At 42.7% G+C, this 22,878-nt stretch overlaps 2 protein-coding genes across 2 annotated transcripts in view; both read left to right on the top strand.

The window, feature by feature from the left end:
- Positions 1-3,984: 3,984 nt before the first annotated feature.
- Positions 3,985-7,016, top strand: LOC135510663 (myb/SANT-like DNA-binding domain-containing protein 1). The gene is made up of 3 exons (XM_064931758.1): positions 3,985-4,282; positions 4,735-5,022; positions 6,164-7,016. The coding sequence occupies exons 1-3, from the start codon at positions 4,029-4,031 to the stop codon at positions 6,462-6,464; spliced, it is 843 nt and encodes a 280-aa protein (XP_064787830.1). The 5' UTR covers positions 3,985-4,028; the 3' UTR covers positions 6,465-7,016.
- Positions 7,017-8,794: 1,778 nt separating this feature from the next.
- The window catches only part of LOC135510649 (regulator of G-protein signaling 12-like), a 68,220-nt gene continuing 54,136 nt past the window's right edge, over positions 8,795-22,878 (top strand). Inside the window, 3 exon segments of the mRNA XM_064931737.1 lie at positions 8,795-8,942; positions 9,588-11,545; positions 13,933-14,049. Of these exon segments, the coding sequence (XP_064787809.1) occupies positions 9,680-11,545; positions 13,933-14,049 (1,983 nt within the window). The 5' untranslated portion in view covers positions 8,795-8,942; positions 9,588-9,679.

Here is a 22,878-nt window from a genome sequence, read left to right on the forward strand (position 1 = left end):
GTTCCTCCCTATCGTTTAAGTGAAATACGGCCAATTTATGGCATTTCTGCATGTAAATATAATGGGCAAGTGACCATAAATGTACACCTGATTTGCCTGACTGGCAAGTGCCTTTCGGAAATACAGTAATTCTAAGGTTTGTTCCCAGATCATTCACTCTATTGACATGACAGGGTCAGTCTAACCATGAGAAACTACGAGGGACAGTTTATCTCTAGATTAGTCTGAGCTCTGGATTAGTAGTCTGGATTATGTCCACTTTAACAAATGAGAAAAGGTAGTAAGATAACTATTTAAGAATGGCCTATAAGATTAAACAATGACTTTAATTGCTGCTCTTCTTCTAGTTACTAGGCTAATGTGTAGCACAGTAGCCAACACACTAACTGGCATCAGGCAGTCTCTATAGACTACCAGCCAGTTTCTATATCACTGTGTGTGGTTATGAGAGGGCTTTTGTGCCTCAAAGTGCCAGTTCTGGCCAATTAAGTCAAATTTCTCAATAGGTTTTGATCTATCTGACAGGCTCGAGCTGCTTGAAAACAGTTGCCGACATGCAGACGGTCAAGATGTATGAATAGACTAACATATGTGTTATGTATTTTATGTAATTATATAGAACTGCAAGGTTTGCTCTTTTACTATCTTTTGCCACTTCAGGACAGATATTTAAAAACAATATGTGGTGTTTTGTGGTCATGGGTTCAATTCCCGCAGGGATCACTTACCAAAAATGTATGCACTCAACTTACTAGAAACTTTAACCAAAACAATTTGTGGCTTAACATAAACCTATAGACCTCTGTCCACTTCAATGGAGGAGGTACACTAACGTTCAAAAGTTTGGGGTCACTTAAAAATGTCCTTCATTTTTTTTCCCATTAAAATAATATCAAATTGATCAGAAATACAGTGTACACATTGTTAATGTTGTAAATGACTATTGTAGCTGGAAACGGCAGATTTTTTATGGAATATCTACATAGGCGTGCAGAGGCCCATTATCAGCAACACTCACTCCTGTGTTCCAATGGCACGTTGTGTTAGCTAATCCATGTTTATCATTGTAAAAGGCTAATTGATCATTATAAAACCCTTTTGTAAGTATGTTAGCACAGCTGAAAAATGTTGTACTGATTAAGGAAGCAATAAAACTGGCCTTCTTTAGACTAGTTGAGTATCTGGAGCATCAGCATTTGTGGGTTCGATTACAGACTCAAAATGGCCAGAAACATAACTTTCTTCTGAAACTCATCAATGAAGGCTATTCCATGTGAGAAATTGTCAAGAAACTGAAGATCTCATACAACGCTGTGTACTACTCCCTTCACAGAACAGAGCAAACTGGCTCTAACCAGAATAGAAAGAGTAGGAGGCACCGGTGCACAACTGAGCAAGAGGACAAGTACATTAGTGTCTAGTTTGCGAAACAGACGCCTCACAAGTCCTCAACTGGCAGCTTCATTAAATAGTACCCGCAAAACACCAGTCTTAACGTCAGCAGTGAAGAGGCAACTTCGGGATGCTGGCCTTCTAGGCAGAGGTGCAAATAAAAAGCCAGTGTTATGGCATGGTGGAACGTCTGTCAGTTTCTATGGAGCAGATGGACCTCGAGATTTAATAAGGACAAAACTGTGTTATTAAGACTGTGACAGCAAAGGGTCACTAATAAAGACAAAGTGATTGTAAATCACAGATGGGTCCGGCTATTAGTGGCACTGGCATTATACAGTGCCTTGCGAAAGTATTCGGCCCCCTTGAACTTTGCGACCTTTTGCCACATTTCAGGCTTCAAACATAAAGATATAAAACTGTATTTTTTTGTGAAGAATCAACAACAAGTGGGACACAATCATGAAGTGGAATGACATTTATTGGATATTTCAAACTTTTTTAACAAATCAAAATCTGAAAAATTGGGCATGCAAAATTATTCAGCCCATTTACTTTCAGTGCAGCAAACTCTCTGAGTGACCTAAATGACTAAATGACTAATGATAAATACAATCCACCTGTGTGTAATTAAGTCTTCGTATAAATGCACCTGCACTGTGATAGTCTCAGAGGTCCGTTAAAAGCGCAGAGAGCATCATGAAGAACAAGGAACACACCAGGCAGGTTCGAGATACTGTTGTGAAGAAGTTTAAAGCCGGATTTGGATACAAAAGATTTCCCAAGCTTTAAACATCCCAAGGAGCACTGTGCAAGCGATAATATTGAAATGGAAGGAGTATCAGACCACTGCAAATCTACCAAGACCTGGCCGTCCCTCTAAACTTTCAGCTCATACAAGGAGAAGACTGATCAGAGATGCAGCCAAGATGCAGCGTAAAAGCACATGGTGGTGGCAGCATCATGGTTTGGGCCTGCTTTTCTTCAGCAGGGACAGGGAAGATGGTTAAAATTGATGGGAAGATGGATGGAGCCAAATACAGGACCATGCTGGAAGAAAACCTGACGGAGTCTGCAAAAGACCTGAGACTGGGACGGAGATTTGTCTTCGAACAAGACAATGATCCAAAACATAAAGCAAAATCTACAATGGAATGGTTCAAAAATAAACATATCCAGGTGTTAGAATGGCCAAGTCAAAGTCCAGACCTGAATCCAATCGAGAATCTGTGGAAAGAACTGAAAACTGCTGTTCACAAATGCTCTCCATCCAACCTCACTGAACTCGAGCTGTTTTGCAAGGAGGAATGGGAAATAATTTCAGTCTCTCGATGTGCAAAACTTATAGAGACATACCCCAAGCGACTTACAGCTGTAATCGCAGCAAAAGGTGGCGCTACAAAGTATTAACTTAAGGGGGCTGAATAATTTTGCACGCCCAATTTTTCAGTTTTTGATTTGTTAAAAAAGTTTGAAATATCCAATAAATGTCGTTCCACTTCATGATTGTGTCCCACTTGTTGTTGATTCTTCACAAAAAAATACAGTTTTATATCTTTATGTTTGAAGCCTGAAATGTGGCAAAAGGTCGCAATGTTCAAGGGGGCCGAATACTTTCGCAAGGCACTGTAATATCTTCCGACTTCAATGTGGCCCCTTCTTGGAAATCTGGGGATTGGCTGGGGGAGTTTACACAGACAGTGTTATGTTCACGTTGTCTCCTGAGTGCTTTATGTCCTCTAGTATTGAAATCTAACATGGACTATAATGGCTCGTATCCATCATTGCACTCTGTCTTGTGTGAACCTGTACCTGTTGCTAGTGGAGAGCAAGAGAGAGAGAGATAACATGCTAAGACCACCCTTGCACGCCAAGGGCCATATCGTGGTAAGGAGTGGGGGAGGGGTTCAAGTGTCCACACGTAAGCTGACCTACTGACAGGACTCCCATTGTCTTGGTTTAATACACACTGCCCCCCCCCCCCCGAACGTCTTTCCACTGCACTTTCATACAATTTGCATATCATTTCATCTTGCATTGAGAATAGTATCCACACAGTCCCTGCAGTCCCTGCACTCCCAACTGTATGTTATTAAAAGCTTTTAAATGCAGCAACGTCTTGGCAGCCTTGTTGCCAAGGAAACAAATGAAACCCGCTCTCTCATTCTACTCCCTCCCTCGAGGCTCACATTTCAAATCTGTTTTCCCTGTAATCTCTGGCCTAACTCGTTGCGTTTCAGCTAAAAGCTTTTTGTTGTGGCATTGGAGCCAGAGAGCCAGAGAGGACATGAGAGACAGGGAATGGTTACGAGAGCTGGGGGAGGAAGAAAGAGGGTCCTCCTAGTTGCCAGGGCAACTTGACATCACAGTGACGATTTCCTCCATTTAAAAGCTTTTAACCGGATCCCTCTCCTGCCCTAGGCCCCATTTTGAGTCCTCTTTCAGCTAAACTCGGGGGGGAAAGCACAGGCAAAGCAGAGCGGTGTGTGGCTGTTTGCAACCACATTCCACTGACAACTGCTAGACTGCTAGAAACACCTTAGAGCAGAAAAGGGCTTTCAAACTAAGCCGTTTTGGGGCCTATTTTGTTTACCAAACCAAAACAGGAATAGAGTACTTTCGAGGGGGCTTTCAAAATGGCCACCGAGGACAGTTTCAGTTACCTCTTCTTGGGCCACAGCGAGAAGCACAGAAGGGCCCGAAACTGGACTGATGCGGAGATGAAGGGGCTCCTGTACGTCTGGGAACAGAACGTCGCCGAGCTGAAGAAATGCAAGAGGAATACTAAGATCTATGAGAAAATGGCCCAGAGGTTCTTCGAGCTCACGGGAGAACAGCGCCACCGGGAGGAGATCAAGATGAAAATCACCAATATGTCTTTTCAGTACAGGCAAGTGTAAGAAATACACAATTTATTTGTTTGGGTGGAAAGAGGTGGCAACATAAATCCATTAAAATATTATATTGTATGAAGTTACTTAAATATAAACAGAGAGAGTAGACAAACGTGGGCTATTTCTTGGGAATTTAACCCCTCGGACGGCAGGGTAGCCTAGTGGTTAGAGTGCTGGACTAGTAACCGGAAGGTAGCAAGTTCAAACCCTCGAGCTGACAAGGTACAAATCTGTCGTTCTGCCCCTGAACAGGCAGTTAACGCACTGTTCCTAGGCCGTCATTGAAAATAAGAATTTGTTCTTAACTGACTTGCCTAGTAAAATAAAAAAATAAAAAAGAGCAGCCTGCATACCTAGAACTCAATACAGGTAGCTATGATACCTATAAACCCAGATGCCCACTACTGGACCCAAACCAATATTCTTAACTTGTGTCCTTCTTTGACAGGAAAATGAAGTGCACGACCAATGGGAGTGGAGGTACCCCGGACTGGCCGTACTACCAAGCCATAGAGAAGATCCTCACCAAGACTGCCGATAATGTGACTATGAACCCATTTGAGCTCCAGTCTTCGGGCCCCTCCACCTCCAATGAGGCCTCGATCTCCCATGCGGAGGGCATCCCCATGGGCGTCCTTCCGGAGTACACAGGCTCCTCTGATGAGATGGAAATTAGGGAGGACCTGGGTGGATCGGAGAGCTCTGGCAGTCTGCATTCCGGGCTTCCCTGTACTGAGTAAGGCCATGTTTACATATTGGTCTTCAAATGAGGGAACAGACCGAGAGAGAGAGAGAGAGAGAGAGAGAGAGAGAGAGAGAGAGAGAGAGAGAGAGAGAGAGAGAGAGAGAGAGAGATCAAATCAAATTTTATTTGTCACATACACATGGTTAGCAGATGTTAATGCGAGTGTAGCGAAATGCTTGTGCTTCTAGTTCTGACAATGCAGTAATAACCAACAAGTAATCTAGCTAACAATTCCAAAACTACTACCTTATAGACACAAGTGTAAGGGGATAAAGAATATGTACATAAAGATATATGAATGAGTGATGTACAGAGCAGCATAGGCAAGATACAGTAGATGGTATCGAGTACAGTATATACATATGAGATGAGTATGTAAACAAAGTGGCATAGTTAAAGTGGCTAGTGATACATGTATTACATAAAGATGCAGTAGATGATATAGAGTACAGTATATACGTATACATATGAGATGAATAATGTAGGATATGTAAACATTATATTAGGTAGCATTGTTTAAAGTGGCTAGTGATATATTTTACATCATTTCCCATCCATTCCCATTATTAAAGTGGCTGGAGTTGAGTCAGTGTGTTGGCAGCAGCCACTCAATGTTAGTGGTGGCTGTTTAACAGTCTGATGGCCTTGAGATAGAAGCTGTTTTTCAGTCTCTCGGTCCCAGCTTTGATGCACCTGTACTGACTTCACCTTCTGGATGATAGCGGGGTGAACAGAGAGAGAGAGAGAGAGAGAGAGAGAGAGAGAGAGAGCGAGAGAGAGAGAGTGGTATCAAGCTGAGTTATTGAGCTAAACTGCCCACCCTTGCCAAGAGGGGTCCTCCATTGTCATTGGTAGGGTGTGATAAAGAGTCTCCACAAGGCTCTCTCAGTGATGAAGATGAACAATGAATTGTGATGATAGTTAGTTCGCATGAGAGTACTTAGCATACATTGAGTTTACTTTAATTTCAACCTCTTCTTTAGTTCCTGGCTTATCCCAGAAACCGTTTGACTGAAAAAGGTTCCTACATATGGAATGAAGAACATATTCATGAAATCTCTTGAGTACTTGCATAAAACTCTCTATGTACTGTGTCATTACCATTACTTTGACTAACAAAGTTTCTGTCCAGTTCCCACCCGGCACCGGCCAAGAGGAAAAAAGTACACCAGCACCTCTCCCTGAAGCGGTGGAAGCTGAAGGTGATGGAGGCAATGCTGCAGGAGCAGCGGAAGGTGAGCCGGGCGGTAGAGGAGACATGCCGCGAGGTGCGCCGCGTCATGCACCAGCAAAACTTCCTCCAGGTGCAGAGCCTACAGCTCCAGGAGCGCATGATGAACCTGCTGGAGAAGATGATTCAGCCACCTGCTGCCCCCATACCCACCTGGGGTTCTGCTGCCCAGCCAGGGGTCAAAGAGCCAGGGCAGGGGTGAAGGGTCAAGGGTGAGGGATCAAGGGGGGTGGGGGTGGTCACCCCCCTATGGCTATGCTAGAAAGGACCTGCTATATGGCACTTTTTAACAACTGATTGATAGCGATTACTGACTGTAATTGTCAATCTCAATCTCACCCTTATCCCTAACCTGGACATTTAACCCCCAGAGAGAGGGAAAAGCTTATCAACTTGCTCAACAGTATTGAGAGAATATAGATGGTTTCGTCTTTTCTAGAATGGCCATCTTGTAGTTTCTGTGAGAGAGTGAGAGGTCAGGGGTGAGGGTTCCGAGGTGTACGGCTGAGGCTAGTTCTTAGACATGTTCCACCATTCAGATTTGAAAGATATCTACAAGCTAGGAAAATACGTGTTCACATCGACAAAAGACAATGTATGTCCACAAATTCTATATCTTGATGACAAAAGGCATGGGCATTTGATGTTGTATCAATTATGTTTTAATGTCTGTCCTGCTATGGTTTTTGCATATCCCAACTAGCATAGCCTACTTGTTTGAAATGTATGACTGAAATAAAAACATATGTTCTGTTATCATTTTTGGTTTGTCTTTCAACTATTCCTGGTACCATCACTTCTCCCTTTCATTCTAGATATTACTACAATGTAGCCTACATATGCTGTATTTAAACAGATAGCACAATTCTGATCTTTTTTTAACTAATTTGATTTTTTTTTACAAATCAGAATAGCTCTGAAAAAGATCTGATGTGAAAAGGTGGAAAAATTATCAGAATTGGGATGCCTGTGTAAACGCATACACAATGTTAGCATTCACACCTAGTGTGTATGTAATGTAATAGTATCTTTATACAATAAAACACATAATATTATATGATAGCAATGATATAATGTGTAACAATAACACAGTATCTGCTTCTCTTGCATGGTAGTGGTTGGACTGGTTTAGAGAGAAAGGATATCAACACATTAAACGATTGAAAGTGCTAGACAGGCAAATCCAGGAAGGGGTTTACCCTCAGTGTTGTGGGTAATGTGAGAGGACAGTTACAGTAACTCACTTTAAACAGCATTGTCTTGAATAATTAACTGTTGTCTGAGAGGATTAGGGGAAACCTTGGGATTAAATAGAAGAGAGTTGAATGTAGCTTTGCCAGGTGTAGGTTTTGCATTTTAAATGCACTTTTTAAAATGTAATTAATCAATATACTGAAAGTGGGTCCTACTGCAAAAAGATAATAATAGTCTGCTTATGCTCATTAAATGACTGTCTTTCACTTCACTAGCCTACTAGGCCTAAAAAAATTATCCAGGGTTTTAGTAGGCCTAAACATTAGTAAACATCTGCTTTTGGGCTTGCTCTATGTTTACATTGATTGACTCACTGCTGTGTATATTTGTCTAGAGACTGTGGTGTGTACAGTACATGTGTAATAGGACCACGTGACTCGCCCTTGCGACCGTTGCAGAACTTTGACCACAATGCAGTTTGTTTACAAGTAGCGAGTGGCAGGATGCAACAAAGTATCACTTCTCGAGCTGTGTGGTTAATACATCCAGTTAAGATTTAATGTAAGGTAATTACGATGCTATGTTAATTATCTTGTAATAAATCCATTATTAATTGTGCAGTGGATGTTGCATCACATTATCATCTTATAGCTTTGATTTAAACGTGCATAGTTAGCCTATGTGAAATGCTTAAAATTGCATTTAGGTAATGCTATGTGTGAATTGTAGCTTACATATCGGTAACAATGTTTATATTTAGCTTATCAATTTTGATGATCAGAAACAATAGGATCATACCGCAAATATTTGAATATTCAACACGAGAGATTGGGCGGATTCGATTATGTTGGGCCACCGACAAAGGCTACCGGGCAAAAACGGGGAGTGAGGATCATCATTCTCATATCGAACAGAAATATGTGTCGCTCGGTCATTTTGACAAGGCAACATGGTGCATCGTCCAGAAATCTCCTTACATAAAATAAATATTTGAATTTTCAAAAACAAATCATTGGTAAGGCAGATAAAGCGTTTTTATCAAATGCAATCACTTTTACATGGGATAACACAGAATCCTTATGCAAGTGCTTACTTGCGTCACTTTTGTTTGGAGCCGACTTCGCAGTGGGCTTTGAACAGGGCACCAGGCTCGAGCCCGGGAGTCAGCCCGGTTCCAAATCGAATGCAATCAATTTTCAGCCCGATGCAAAACACGCCTACACCGGCGAGATGAATCGAATCACCTCATTGGCGAATTAAATAAATCACGTGCTCTGAAAACGTTAAAGTGTCATGGTTACTATGAAAGACGCTTTGTCCCCAACATGAGTGTTTGTCACCGCCATATGGAATACGGATTACGAGGGAATTTTTGAAAACACAAATTATTACGTTTCGGAAACTACGCACGTGTAGATTTTTAACACTTTTTTTGGACGTTTGGGATTATGCAAAATTTGAACTGACTTCATAAAGTTTTGAAACGGTAACGTTAATTTCAGTGGCACTGGCAACATTGTATCTGCGCCTAAACGTCATCGGCATAGGCCGGGCTACTTTAAATGTAAAACTCTAGCAAATGTTTTCGAAAATATTTTGGGTTTTGCTGTGTTTTGACAGACAAGGCAAAAATGTAATAACCAAGGGAGGTAGAATAGAAAATTATGTGATGTCCAACGAAACAATTCAAGGCGCTCGAACAGGGTTGTCTGGTTTGAAAGCTCTTGCTTTGATTGAACTGTTCTCCTTGAGAAGGGGGCCAGCTGGCACTGTTTGCCCTTGCAGACGGTTTATTTTCACGTTCACCGCCCACACTTGTCTGGTTAAACTATAATAACTCAATATATTTTTGTCCCAAAATATGGAGATTGTTATTGTATGCAGCATTAGCCTATTGAAGTGGAATAAAATATTTTTTTAATTGAAGGGGGAAAGCATTTGATGCAATCATTATTCTTTTGTAACATTGTGTAACAAATACTTTGTAACATAATATTATCACAGGATAAGTGTTACAGTTGCTGTTTGTTAAGAATATTGATTCTGGAGGCCTATGCTTAATCAATATTTGATACACTGTATCTCGCTTATCTTTGTCCTCTCTCTTTGACTCTCTCTTGTCTACTTTTAGTGTTTATGCAGGATGACTAAAACACTTCAGTGTTGGCACTAAAAGATAACATTCCATTGTGACATTAAGGTCCCACGCTCTCCATTTGAAAAATGTCCACATTCAGGATGAGGATGCCGGGACAGAACGACAGGGCACGAAGGCATCTGAATTTGACCGCCCCTCAGGAAGCCAGAGGGGTCGAGGTTGTTCGAGGACGTGTAGGATACGGGTTCACCTTATCAGGACAAGACCCGTGCCTCTTGAGTGGTATATTGGAGGGGAGCCCTGCAGACCTGCTGGGACTAAAGCAGGGGGATTGTATAGTGAGTGTAAACGGAATCGATGTCGCAAAGGCTTCCCACGAGGCTGTGGTGCAGTTGATTGGCACCTGTAAAGGACCCTTGCGGTTGGTGGTGCTTGTCGGGACCGGGCCCACGGCGGACCCTTCCTCCAGCAAAGAGGAGTTAGGGCTTTCTAGAACAGAGGGAATGGGGCTTTTTCAAAAGGGGGGAGTTTTTCGAACAGTTTTGGACCACTCTGGCAACTCGTCATGTAACTCAATAAACGCCACTCCATTTAAGCCGAGGCCTTTGTCAGAACCGGACATGTCCCACTGGACCCAACCGTGGAACTCCAAATTCCAACCTGGCTTCCTGTCTGAGGAAGAAACCGCCAAAGTGGCAGACATCGACTCTGTTTTCAATGACCAGGAGAACGATGTGAATCCAGACTGGAGTTTGCTGAACACAGCCATGGTGGTGGGCTACCTGGGCTCTACTGAACTGATATTGGCCTTGTCCAGCCCCAGCTCAGAGGATGACTGCCTACAGGTGATCCGCAGGTGTATTAGACTTATGGGCATTGAGCAGGAGACCCACACGCTGGTGATGATAAAGGTCATGTTCGACTGTGTCCGCCTCTGTGATGACGCTGGAGCTGTCCTGGCAGCCTTCCCTTCTGAGAACCTTGTCGTGGGAGTTGTGTGTTCCGAGGACAGGCGCTTCTTTTGCCTGGTCACCACTGCACACGTCTCTGGTGGCCATGTGGGGAAGAACGGTCCCCTGAGATCCTCCTGCCATGTCTTTTTCATCGACCCCGAGCTGTGCCACCACAGTGACCACCTGGGCATCGCCGGGCACTTTGGCTTTGACTGCACCCCAGACACCCAGGGCTGCCAGGAGTTCCCCCTCACACCACCCTCCGTCCTCCAGTTTGTGTCTGTCTTATACTGTGACATGGGGGAGGCGGTGGAGAGGCTTAGAACCAGGCTGGACAGAGAGTCGGCCCACCACCTTCACACTCGGCAGAACAGCAGCAGAGCCTGCAAGAACGGCAGTGCCAGCAGCAACAGAGACAGCGGGATTGGAAACGCTTCCCCCCCTGAGGAGAGACCAGACAGGGATTTCCCAGTTGCCCATGGAACCAACCCCGGGAGCAACCTCCCCAGCTGTCCATGGGAGGATTACCCCCAGGCTGAAGCAAACCTCACCCAAATAGTAGCTCACCAAAATGGCCGCCTAAACTTAAATGGTCATCCTAATCCGGGAAGCACCCATTCCCTTTCTGAATCTCTACCGGGCCCAGCGTCGTTAACCGGCCCATCCGGAGGCCCTCCTCCCAAGTTGGAGTTTCAGTTCAAGCCCCCGCCACCGCCTTACCCTGTGGGTAAGATCCAGAACCTAACAGAAGGAGGAGGCCCCTTCAGAAGCAGTCAACGCTGGTTCTCTATGAGCGTCAAGCAGAGGTGGCCTAGGGGCCACAGTGGAGAGCCTGATCCCCAGGCAACACCGGCCACTAACAGCTGGTCAGGACCAGCCACGGTGGGTTGCACCAATGCCCTGCCACCCCCCAGGAGCCAGATCCCACCAGACAGGTACCAGGCAGCAGAGGCCAGGGAGGAGTGGGCCAAACGACTCTGGAGAGCAGAATCTGGAGAGCTGCTAAATGGAAAGCCCAGGAGAGATGTGAATACCAAGGTGAGATTAGAAGAGAGAATGTTGTTGTGTTGATAGAGATTTGTTGTTGTGTTGATGATTCTGTGGTGTGTCTATGTGTGTGCGTGCGTGTGTGTGTTAACTTAATGTATTGGCCAGAGTTTGTGTTTTCCCTAACCCAAAGTTAATAAAGGAGATTGTGCAAAGGCTAAACAAAAATACCGTTGCTTGTCCCTTCTGTTTAACATCCAGTTTTGTGTTTGTTTTTGCTTTATGTTCAACATTATTCTACAGGGAGTTTCATGTTTTATTAGTTGTATGTATGGGATACACATGGTATACACCGTCCAGCTAAATTCTTTCTTGCAGGTTCCTTCTCGACAATGCAACAACAGTAGATGAGAATATGAACATAAAGTAAATGGTTCAGTAGAATAAACATTTTAGTGTAAATATAATACAGGAAGTCACAATTTATAGTCCAATATTGTGGGGAATTGTGCATTATTCAGCAATCATGTGTGTGTAGTGTGAACATACATTTGGTTTTGTGTTTCTATTAGCTTTTTGTTCAGCTTTATTCCAACGGAAGTAATACATGGTTTGCAGGAGTCGAGTTGCCAAGCACTGATAGGGTGGACAGTCCACTCACTTTCACACCTAATATAATACACCATTTCACCGCTCATTTGGCTGGGAATTGAGCAAAAAATGCCACCTGTTGATTTATACCACAATGATGTCATTGTCATAAATCCACATCCAAGGATTTAGTTCCAAACAGGCTTTTTTGTTGTTTTCCTCATTATCCACAAGATGTCCCTGTTTTACTATCTAGCTGGGGTGGGAGTGCTTTTCCCCATGGAAGAAGTACTTTGCTACTAATTTATGTTTTTTGTTGACACAAGGAAATGTGCATTCCAAACTTGTGATATTCTGGACCCCCCCCTCCACAAACAAATGTAATAGCCAATACAGAAAGTTGACCTTTTATAATATTCTTCTCCTGTGGCTGCACTATTGGATGGTATGAGTGTAGATAAAGATGGATGTGTTCCATGGAAATGCAGGCATTTGTCAAAACAGAAACTTTGCTTTGACAGAGTGGCATATTTAAGCAGAAGCTGGTAAGAAATTGAGAGAATCCTCCTCCGCCCTCTGATGTGTTTGTTTCTGCTCTTCTTCTTTCCAGTGCAGAGAGCAGATTCCCAGAGTTTGATGATAGTGGAAAATGTGTGCGCTGTTTATCATTGTGTTTGTCTCTCGCTGTTTATCCAAGTGAAAGTTATTGTTCTGTGTGCATACTCCGGGATGAATCGCGTGTCTGTCTCTTCTGAAAAAGAAGACAATTTTGCACAGGAAGCAAAAGAAAATTACAGGGTAGAGCCCATGTGATACCATGGTAATTACCGGCAGTTCTGTATTCCAGCTTAAACAGGCTGGGCTTTCACCCATCATTATAATAGCAGGGCTGCTGGCAAAATGCATTTCTCATGCTCATTTAGCATATAGCAGTTAAACTGTGAGATTAAGGTACAAATGAGTAGTGGAGGAGTTGAATTTGATGGAGGCTTTTGAAATAAATTGAAAATCAATTTCTTCACTTCCTCAGCCCAACTGGTGTCTGTGAACTCGTCAGCATTGTGCCAAACTGAGACTAATGGGCTTGACCATGTTTCACATGGGGCTCACTGTAAGTCTTGGGTGGCCAGTCTGTTATTTTTAGACAATCTGTGAGCCAATCACATTTGCCATGATGAGTTATGTTGTCTGGCAGAAGGGAGTTTTTTAAATGTTATTTAACCAGGCAAGTCAGTTAAGAACAAATTCTTATTTACAATGACAGCCTAGGAACAGTGGGGTAACTGCCTTGTTCAGGGGCAGAACAACAGATGTTTACCTTGTCAGCTCGGGGATTCAATCTAGCAACCTTTCAGTTACTGGCCCAACACTCTTACCACTAGGCTACCTGCCGCCCTAAAGTTGTGTGTCATGACCCATGTTAGATAAGGACACAGCATATGGCCTTAAGGTCAAGGCAGGAAGAACATTTGTAATCTTGGTTGCTTTACATCATCTCGGTTTACATCATCTAAATTGCCCAGGGATATATATAGTTCCTTATCACCCTCTCCAATTTTCCCCCAACACCGCAAGCTTGTTTAAGCCTTGTCTATTATGTCCGGAAGTGTATTCCAGACAGAAGAATGATCATGTTAAACTGATCATTGATAAATTTACTAATCCCTAATGCTTACCTAATAAGGTGTTATGTCATGTTTTGTCATGTTTATGATGGTGTTATGTAGGCTCATAACCCATAACTAAGTATGACAAAAACCACGATAAGATCAGTTGTGTCCATGTAATAATGTAATGTTTTGGCAGACAGCCATTCATTCTTATGATTTCTCTTCTGCCCTTGACAGGGCTCCAAGTTCTGGGGCATTGGTGCGGGACGCTCCTCTGGCCGTCGCTTCTCGGGCCGTCGTTCATTTGGACACCCCAAGAAGCTCAGCCTGGCACGATCACTGGATGACCTGGAGGTAGACCCAATACAGTTCCAGTACAGTATTTATAACTGCAGTCATATACATTTAAACCTAGCTCCTCCTACTCTGGTATTAACCCATTGGAGTTTTTGGAATTATAATTACTTGAATGATGTAAAATATCTGGTGCAATTCAATGGACTTAATTCAATACAACTCTGTTCCGGCTTATCGTACCAATGCCTTTATATTACAGCATTGAACAATGACCCTGTTACGCTGTGTTCCCATCTTTTATGGGAACGGTATTTTTCCATCATGCCGTTCACCTCTATGCAGAGGAGATGGTCTAATTTGGACATTCAGCCGAACGTCCCTCCCCCTTCCGTTCTGCTCCAGTTTCAGCTCTTTCTTAACCTTTCATTTCTGTTTCATTCTCATGTTTGGTGCCACACTTGTGGTGAGGGTGGCTCACAAAGTGGCCTTTGTGTGGGCCCGAGGCATGGGCCCTGTTGGTTTGGCCTTGCTAATGAGCAGCGCTGCTGAATGACTGAATGACGTGCCCACATTTCTCCCCTATTAGCGCTGCTTTGGGATTCTACTGGCTCCTGCTATCACACATACCCTACTGCATACACGTGCACACACACTGCAAACATACACACACACTGCATAAACACACACCCTGTCACTCACCCCCACACTAAACAGTAGTGTCAGAAACTTGCGGCCTCTTGTTTTCTGTTTAAGTTCCATAGGGTTTTCAACAAGCCTCTCTGGAAGATAAACCTGTACCGAACAGCCTCACACAATGTAAAGCACATTTCTTATGTCTAACCTAACAGGTTTTGACATTTAGTATTGCTTACTTTTTTTGTCGTCGAACGACTCAACTTCAAAGCCGTCTGTCAGCACAACGCATGATTCACTTTCTTATCTCAACGCGGCTGCACATTTTTTACTACACGGCATTTTAAGATGTCATGACTAACGGTTTCTGCTCATTCTGTCTGAGGGATTTCGTAGTCACTGGCGCTGCAGAGGAGTGAAGAGAAGATAATGGTATTGTCAGTCAGTGTGTGAACCCTGGACTGGGAACTATATAAAGATTTGCTCCAGTTCACTATTTGCTTATGCTACAGCGATGATGTCATTGGTGTAGACAATCTGGAATTCTTCCGGTTGCGAGGAGCAAAGTACACTCGGACCTTGCAGCCTCTTCAGGGTCAACAGCTACTGTGACGGCTAGGGAGAAAGACAGGGTGTTTTAAGTGTTGAAACTGTCCGTGACATCAATAAAGAGAACACACAGACTTTCATATGTTAGCATTAGCTATGATCTCTGTCTACAGAGCCCACCCTCACATGCTAACTGTACATGCTGGCATGTAAGCAACTGTATGATACACATAATTCTAAACTGGGTGATTCGATCCCTAAATGCTAATTGGCTGACAGCTGTGGTATATCAGACCGTATACCACAGATATGACAACATTTTTACTACACTAATGACATCGGTAACAAGTTTATAATGGCAATAAGGCACTTCTGAGGTTTGTGGTATATGGCCAATGTACCATGGCTAAGGGCTGTATCCAGGCACTCCGCATTGCGTCGTGCATATGAACAGTACTTGGCTGTGGTATATTGGCAGTATACCACACCCCCTTGTGCCTTATTGCTTAATTATACAACTATAATAGGAACCTATAGAAAAGGATCTGTTAAAGGCCTACATTAAAAGTCTGCTACCTATACTTATAGCTCTAATACAATAGAATAAAATGGATGCAACATGGTATTGTCTGCACGACGAGGACATTTGCCTTGGGCTTCACACAAATGACATTTATAGATATAAATAAAATATTGCAATACTAGAAATACTTTGTCATCAAGAGCATTTCATTTGACATATAGGACTAGGTTTTAAGCATGTATTGAATTAAATAATAACTAGGCCTGGCTCATTTTGACATCCCTTTTTTAATTGGGCTTTCTGTAACGACTGTTGGAAGGAGAGGACCAAGGTGCAGCGTGGTATGTGTCCATATTTATTTAATGAACACAGAAGTAACAACGTGAACGAACGAAACCGAAACAGTTCTGTCTGGTGCAGACACACAACAGAAAACAATCACCCACAACTCAAAATAGGAAAACAGGCTACCTAAGTACGGTTCTCAATCAGAGACAACGATTGCCAGCTGCCTCTGATTGGTAACCATACCAGGCCAAACACATAGAGATATAAAACATAGAACACAAAACATAGAATGCCCACCCCAGCTCACGCCCTGACCAAACTAAAACAGAGACCTAAAAAAGGAACTACGGTCAGGACGTGACACTTTCAGGGTAGTGGCTAATCCTGCTATTTGATCCTCTATATGACGCAAACTGTAAAAAAAAAAAATGTACATACATCAGAAATAGCTTTGGCCTAGCTACTTGTGAAGCAAAAAAGGCTCTATTTGGGTGGCCACAGACTGAATGGGAATCCCCAGTTCAAATGGGGAACAGTAAGTAAGAGTAGTACAATTCCCTAAAGTGTTTCCTGGAACACTAAGACTTGTGTGTATTCAATGAGCTAAATTGCATTTTGGTCAGCGGCCGGCTGCCCACTTACCTAAGTGGGGCTAAGTGAATTTGAACACAGTTCGGCCAAGAGAGCCTCGCCTTTACAGTATAGCGTTTTCCCCAAGATGTACATTTCCATGTTATGAAACTGTGGAGTTCAAACTTAAGGGTTTCTTAGAAGTTGCTGGTCCTCGGGGATTTTCCTTGTGTAGTCACTGTTTCAGCCACCCTGGAACCATGATGAAATAAGTGCAATGAGTGAAATTGACCAATGCTGATGGTATACATTTAAAAAATATCTATTTTTTTTAACCTTTATTTAACTAGGCAAGTCAGTTTCAGGTAATTACTTTTTGAGGTTTTGTTCTAATGGCGGCCAAAGACGATTAGATCCTCATCTATGGCTATCACCCACCCCTGGTTTCCATGTCAAGAGCTCATTACCTCGAGGGCTCAGCGTCACCAGCCTGGCTAAACTAGACTCAATGCTGCAGACACCATAGTTTCATTCAGTCTGGTTTAACCAGCCTATAGCAGCTTCACAGGATTATCAGTCAAATATCAATGAGTCACTCCTAAAGGCTCTGCACTAGCAGATCTCAGCCATAAGGGATATGATTATAAACTATGCTGAGATAATAGGTAATCTATTTGCAGAGGTTAGACAGTTATTTTACTCTGTATTTACACTGTGTCGGATTCCGTGAACCATTGATTCAGTGTCATAAGCCCCCTAATACCACACCCTGTAATGGAACCTCCATGTCTATTATCCTGCCTGGTAACATGTTCAGCTACTGTATTCAATGCTAGAGAAGATGAAAAATGACAGCAATAGATAAGTAATTTGCTCTTTTATGATAAGGAAAGGTATTCCGTAAAGAAAAATATGGAATGACAAACTGGGGCATGAAATACAAGCTACATCAAAGCACCCAAACTGTAAGATTTCATATGTTGTTCCTCAAGCAAAGGTGAACACATATGTTTATTAAGTAGTTTGCATCATATTGGAATATCCCATTACACAGGGATTGGAAGGTGTTTTTTGAGGGGAGCTTTTCCTACGACTACCCTCCTGACTCCTAAAGTTCCTTCCTCAGTTCCTTAGGATGTTGTTGAGCCCTTTTCTCACGCTGTGCGAATCCAAAATGTGATAAGCCGCCATTGGTCACTGCACACATCTGGACATGAGCGGACACCATGGGACCCTGGTAGACCCTTCCAGCGGCGTTGTGGCGAGACCCCTGCCTGTGGATAACCTCTCTCCGTTTGATGCTCAGGAAGCCGGGGCCCTGTTTCTTTTTCCGTGGTCAGTAGTGTGCGTCAGCGCAGTGGCAATAGGAGTCAGGAATCGGTAAACGCTGTTATATTTTCCACACATCACAGAGCCTCTGACACGTAGCTACCCCAGATTGTCCTGTCGGCTAGCCTAATCTGGTGTTTTTCCTGGTTGCCGTTTGGTCTCAGCAGAGGACTGTGATGATCAGTGGTTGATGTACAGAGCCTTTCTGAAGTATTCATAACCCTTGAAGTATTCCATATTTTGTTGTGTTACAGCCTGAATTCAAAATGACAGAAATCCAGAAATATCTCATTTACATACAGTGGGGCAAGAAAGTATTTAGTCTGCCACCAATTGTGCAAGTTCTCCCACTTAAAAAGTTGAGAGAGGCCTGTAATTTTCATCATAGGTACACTTCAACTATGACAGACAAAATAAAAATAAAAAATCCAGAAAATCACATTGTAGGATTTTTAATGAATGTATTTGCAAATTATGGTGGAAAATAGGTATTTGGTCACCTACAAACAAGCAAGAATTCTGGCTCTCACAGACCTGTAACTTCTTTAAGAGGCTCCTCTGTCCTCCACTCGTTATCTGTATTAAATGGCACCTGTCCACAACCTCAAACAGTCACACTCCAAACTCAACTATGGCCAAGACCAAAGAGCTGTCAAGGACACCAGAAACAAAATTGTAGTCCTGCACCAGGCTGGGAAGACTGAATCTGCAATAGGTAAGCAGCTTGGTTTGAAGAAATCAACTGTGGTAGCAATAATTAGGAAATGGAAGACATTTTGTCATTTTGTCTGTCATAGTTGAAGTGTACCTGTGATGAAAATTACAGGCCTCTCTCAACTTTTTAAGTGGGAGAAATTGCACAATTGGTGGCTGACTAAATACTTTTTTGCCCCACTGTAGGTATTCACATCCCTGAGTCAATACATGTTAGAATCACCTTAGGCAGTGATAACAGCTGTGAGTCTTTCTGGGTAAGTCTCTACAGCCTTGTTCACGCTGCAAGCCTTAATGCTCAAGTCAGTTTAGTTTTTGAAATACATTTTGGAGTACTGACTTTCCAAGCAGCAAGTTACAAGTGACCAAATCGGATTTGTGCGTGTTGAGACAGCAGTCATTTGCTGACATGGCTACACTAGTTGTCAAAGTAATGACTGGTGTGTGGGTGGTGGTGTAGGCTGATTTATTATTTAATTTGACCTTTATTTAACCAGGTAGGCCAGTTGAGAACAAGTTCTCATTTACAACTGCAACCTGGCCAAGATAAAGCAAAGCAGTGCGACAAAAACAACGACACAGAGTTACACGTGGGATAAACAAAAGTACAGTCAATAACACAATAGCTTTCTAGCAAATTCACAAATTTGTTTGTAAACAGTATCAAGCTAGTTAGCTACCACATGCTCTTGTCAAACTGTCAACAGAGTAGCTAGCAAGAACAAGATATGCCGAATAACGGTCTAAAAACCACTTGAGGGCAAATAAATTAGATTTGGTCGTTCAGACACAGGAATCAGATTTGTATCTGACAACAGTGGTTTGAAATGTGGCTTGAAATATCCGATTCCATGTGCTTTTTGGCTGTTCAGACTGCAGGAAAAAATAACAGATTTTTCAATCGGATATGCAAATAAATAGGATTTGAGTCACTTCAAACTGCCAATGTGAACATGGTTTAAGAGCTTTGCACACCTGAATTGTACAATATTCTTCAAGCTCTCTTAGGGGCAATATGGAACTTTTTGTGCGACCTGACCAAAATCACATAGAAATGTGAGTTATAGATCTATCATTCTACTTGAAAGCAAGTCTAAGAAACTAAGAAGTTTATTTTCGGTTTTTTAAACCAGCAGAAACAGCAATAGTTTTGGTTGTGGAAAATATATTTCACAGCGGTTTAGATGGTACAATAATTTTCAAGACAATTTATTTAATTTAAAAGTTTATTTATTTTAATATTTATGTTTATTTTATTTCTTTTTTTTGCCCCCTTTTTCTCCCCAATTTCGTGATATCCAATTACGATCTTGTCTCATCGCTTCAACTCCCTAACGGGCTCGGGAGAAGCGAAGGTCCTGTCATGCGTCCTCCGAACATGACCCACCAAACCGCACTTCTTAACACCTGCCTACTTAACCGAGAAGCGAGCCGCACAAATGTGTCGGAGGAAACACCATTCAACTGACGACCAGAGTCAATCTACATACGACTGGCCCGCCACAAGGGGTTGCTAGAAAGTGATGAACCAAGTAAAAAGTGTAATTAATATGCTCAAAGGGATATTCAATGTCTGCTTTTTATTTTATTTTTACCCATCTACCAGTAGGTGCTCTTCTTTGTGAGGCATTGGAAAACCTCTGGTCTTTGTGGTTGAATCTGTGTTTTAAATTCATGACTGAGGGACCTTACACATAATTGTATGTATGGGGTACAGAGATGAGGTAGTCATTCAAAAATCATGTTAAACACCATTATTCCACAAAGAGTGAGTCCATGCAACTTATTATGTTACTTGTTAATCAAATTACTGAATGTATTTACACTTGCCACAATAAACGAGTTGAATACTTATTGACTTACTTCAAGACATTTCAGCTTTTCATTTTAAATTAATTTGTAAAAATTTTACAAACATAATTCCACTTTGACAATTTGGGCTGTATTGTGTGTAGGCCAGTGACACAAACAACTACATTTAATCTATTTTAAATTAAGGCTGTAACGCAACAAAATGTGGAAAAAGTCTAGGGGTGTGAATACTTTCTGAAGGCACTGTATTTTGTGTGTGTGGGGTTAGAGCGATAGGAGCGGCTAGCTGCACACTGGAGCTTTGCCAACCCCCTTTTTGTTTGGGCATGTTAAAGAATGTGGAGCTTTGTATCTCTTCTATTTGTTTTTCCGCACACTTGTCAAAGACCTGCCGGCACCCCCCCTTGCACCCGAACCGATTCCTTCCTCATCGCAGGCTTTAGTTTCTGACTCAAATCAGACACTTTGCACACTAAGTAGACGATGGAAGGCAAGCAGAACACAGTTCACAAACTTCTGAGATGACATGGAGCGTTTCTGTTTGTAGTGTCTGTGCGTTTCTGTGGTCTGTGTATGAATGCATTGCAAATGGTGTGAAGGAATGCTTGTGCGTATATGCTATTTTGTGTGCAAAGAGTTGAAGGTGCTCCCATATGTTAGTCTAAGGTTTTGTGTTTCCCCCTCATATCATAGGCTGGATAGCGTAGTTCTGACATCTACTTTGTGGGCGTAGCAGGAACGGTGAGGAGGAATGACGACAGAGGAGGGAGAGGGAGTAACAGAGAAATAGAGAGGTAGAGAGAGGGAAGGAGGGAAAGAGGAAGCAAGCCACAGCAGCAGCAGAGAGAGAGAGATCGTTTGAACTCTCAGTAGCTGTCAGGATCTTGGGCGTTCCTGCACTGCCCCTGAGTTGAGCTCTCCCTGGCTGCAAACACACACACACACCGCAGAGCGCGCCTGCGGATGGACTTGTTTACACACACCGGGCATGTGGAGCTGCAGCAGCGCTGAAGACAAGCCAAACACACACGCTGCACACAGCCCCATACATGGAGAAAACTTTAACTCTCAACTCTGTAAGTCTTCTATCTCATTGAGCATGTGTATATATTGTTCGCTCTCTCTTCTCTATCCATCCCTCTCTCATCCTTTTGCTTTCATACAGTAGCTCATGCTTATTGAAAAGGAATGTTTATTGAACAGGAATGCAGCCTGTGCTGTGCTGTGGTGTCTTCCAGTGTCTCCCTGACAGCTTTCATGCCTTCTTTGGGCTCTTTCTCTCATATTTGAGTGTTTAAGTGGCTCACAGTGGTTAGTTTGTGTGCTCCTTCAGAGGAATGTTTTGATCAGCTCCAGCCTCCAACGGAGCTCGCATGTGTGGCTATGTGACACACTGTCTCGTTGTATACAGAGATACTGTCCCGCTTCCTGAATCCTGGGACCGGGGACACAAACTGAATTTAAATCAGGCATCATACTAAAAGGGTTTTGTGAAGTGATGAGCGATTTTTCTCGTCGTTGATTCTCATGAAGCGTTCATTATGGACTGTTGACTGAGCGGTGCTGTGTTTGGGGTCCCTTGGCTAGTGACCCATTTCAAATGAATTAGTGTCGTTTGGAGGAGTGAAGCAGAGTTTTGGTGTGGAGGAATTAGAGTTGGAGACGTTGTCAACCTGAAATCAGACCCAACCTACGTGGAGAACATTACAATTTTTAGGGTTGCCTATAGCCACTTGAGTTGAGTTTGAACTTGATGTGGTTGTATGTGGTTTTGCCCTGCCCTTCTCAGTTTCCTATAACATTTTTACTGTGATTCACCCCCTGCTCTGAGACAGTCTGTCCGTTTTGTCTTAAAGGAACCTTTGTTAACGTTACTAGTACTACTGGCACTGGTGGCACATGTGTTTTTGGTATACATGTTCTCTTCGATCTATTTTTGTTTTAAAGCAACCTTTATGAACATGTAGGCTATGTTGTTGGGCTAGATGTTCTATTCGAATCTAAATGTATCGGATACGAGCCATATATAGAAAATGCCTAGTATGTATAGTATACAACTGGATTGGGTTTGGCATACTGAACAAAAAATATAAACACAACATTTAAAGTGTTGGTTTCATGAGCTGAAATAAAAGATCCCAGAAATGTTCCATACGCACAAAAAGCTTATTAGCTTGTTTACATCCCTGTTGGTGAGCATTTCTCCTTTGCCAATATAATCCATCCACCTGACAGGTGTGACATATCAAGAAGCTGATTGAACAGTATGATCATTACTCAGGTGCATCTTGTGCGGGGGACAATAAAAGGCCAATAAATTGTGTAGTTTTGTTACACAACACAATGCCACAGATGTCACAAGTTTTGAGGGAGAGTGCAACTGGCATGCTGACTGTAGGGATGTCCAACAAAGCTCTTGCCAGAGAATGAAATATTAATTTCTCCACCATAAGCCGCCTTCAACGTCA

This window comes from Oncorhynchus masou, chromosome 23, assembly GCF_036934945.1.
Source record: "Oncorhynchus masou masou isolate Uvic2021 chromosome 23, UVic_Omas_1.1, whole genome shotgun sequence".
In the NCBI taxonomy this organism is placed as follows: domain Eukaryota; kingdom Metazoa; phylum Chordata; class Actinopteri; order Salmoniformes; family Salmonidae; genus Oncorhynchus; species Oncorhynchus masou.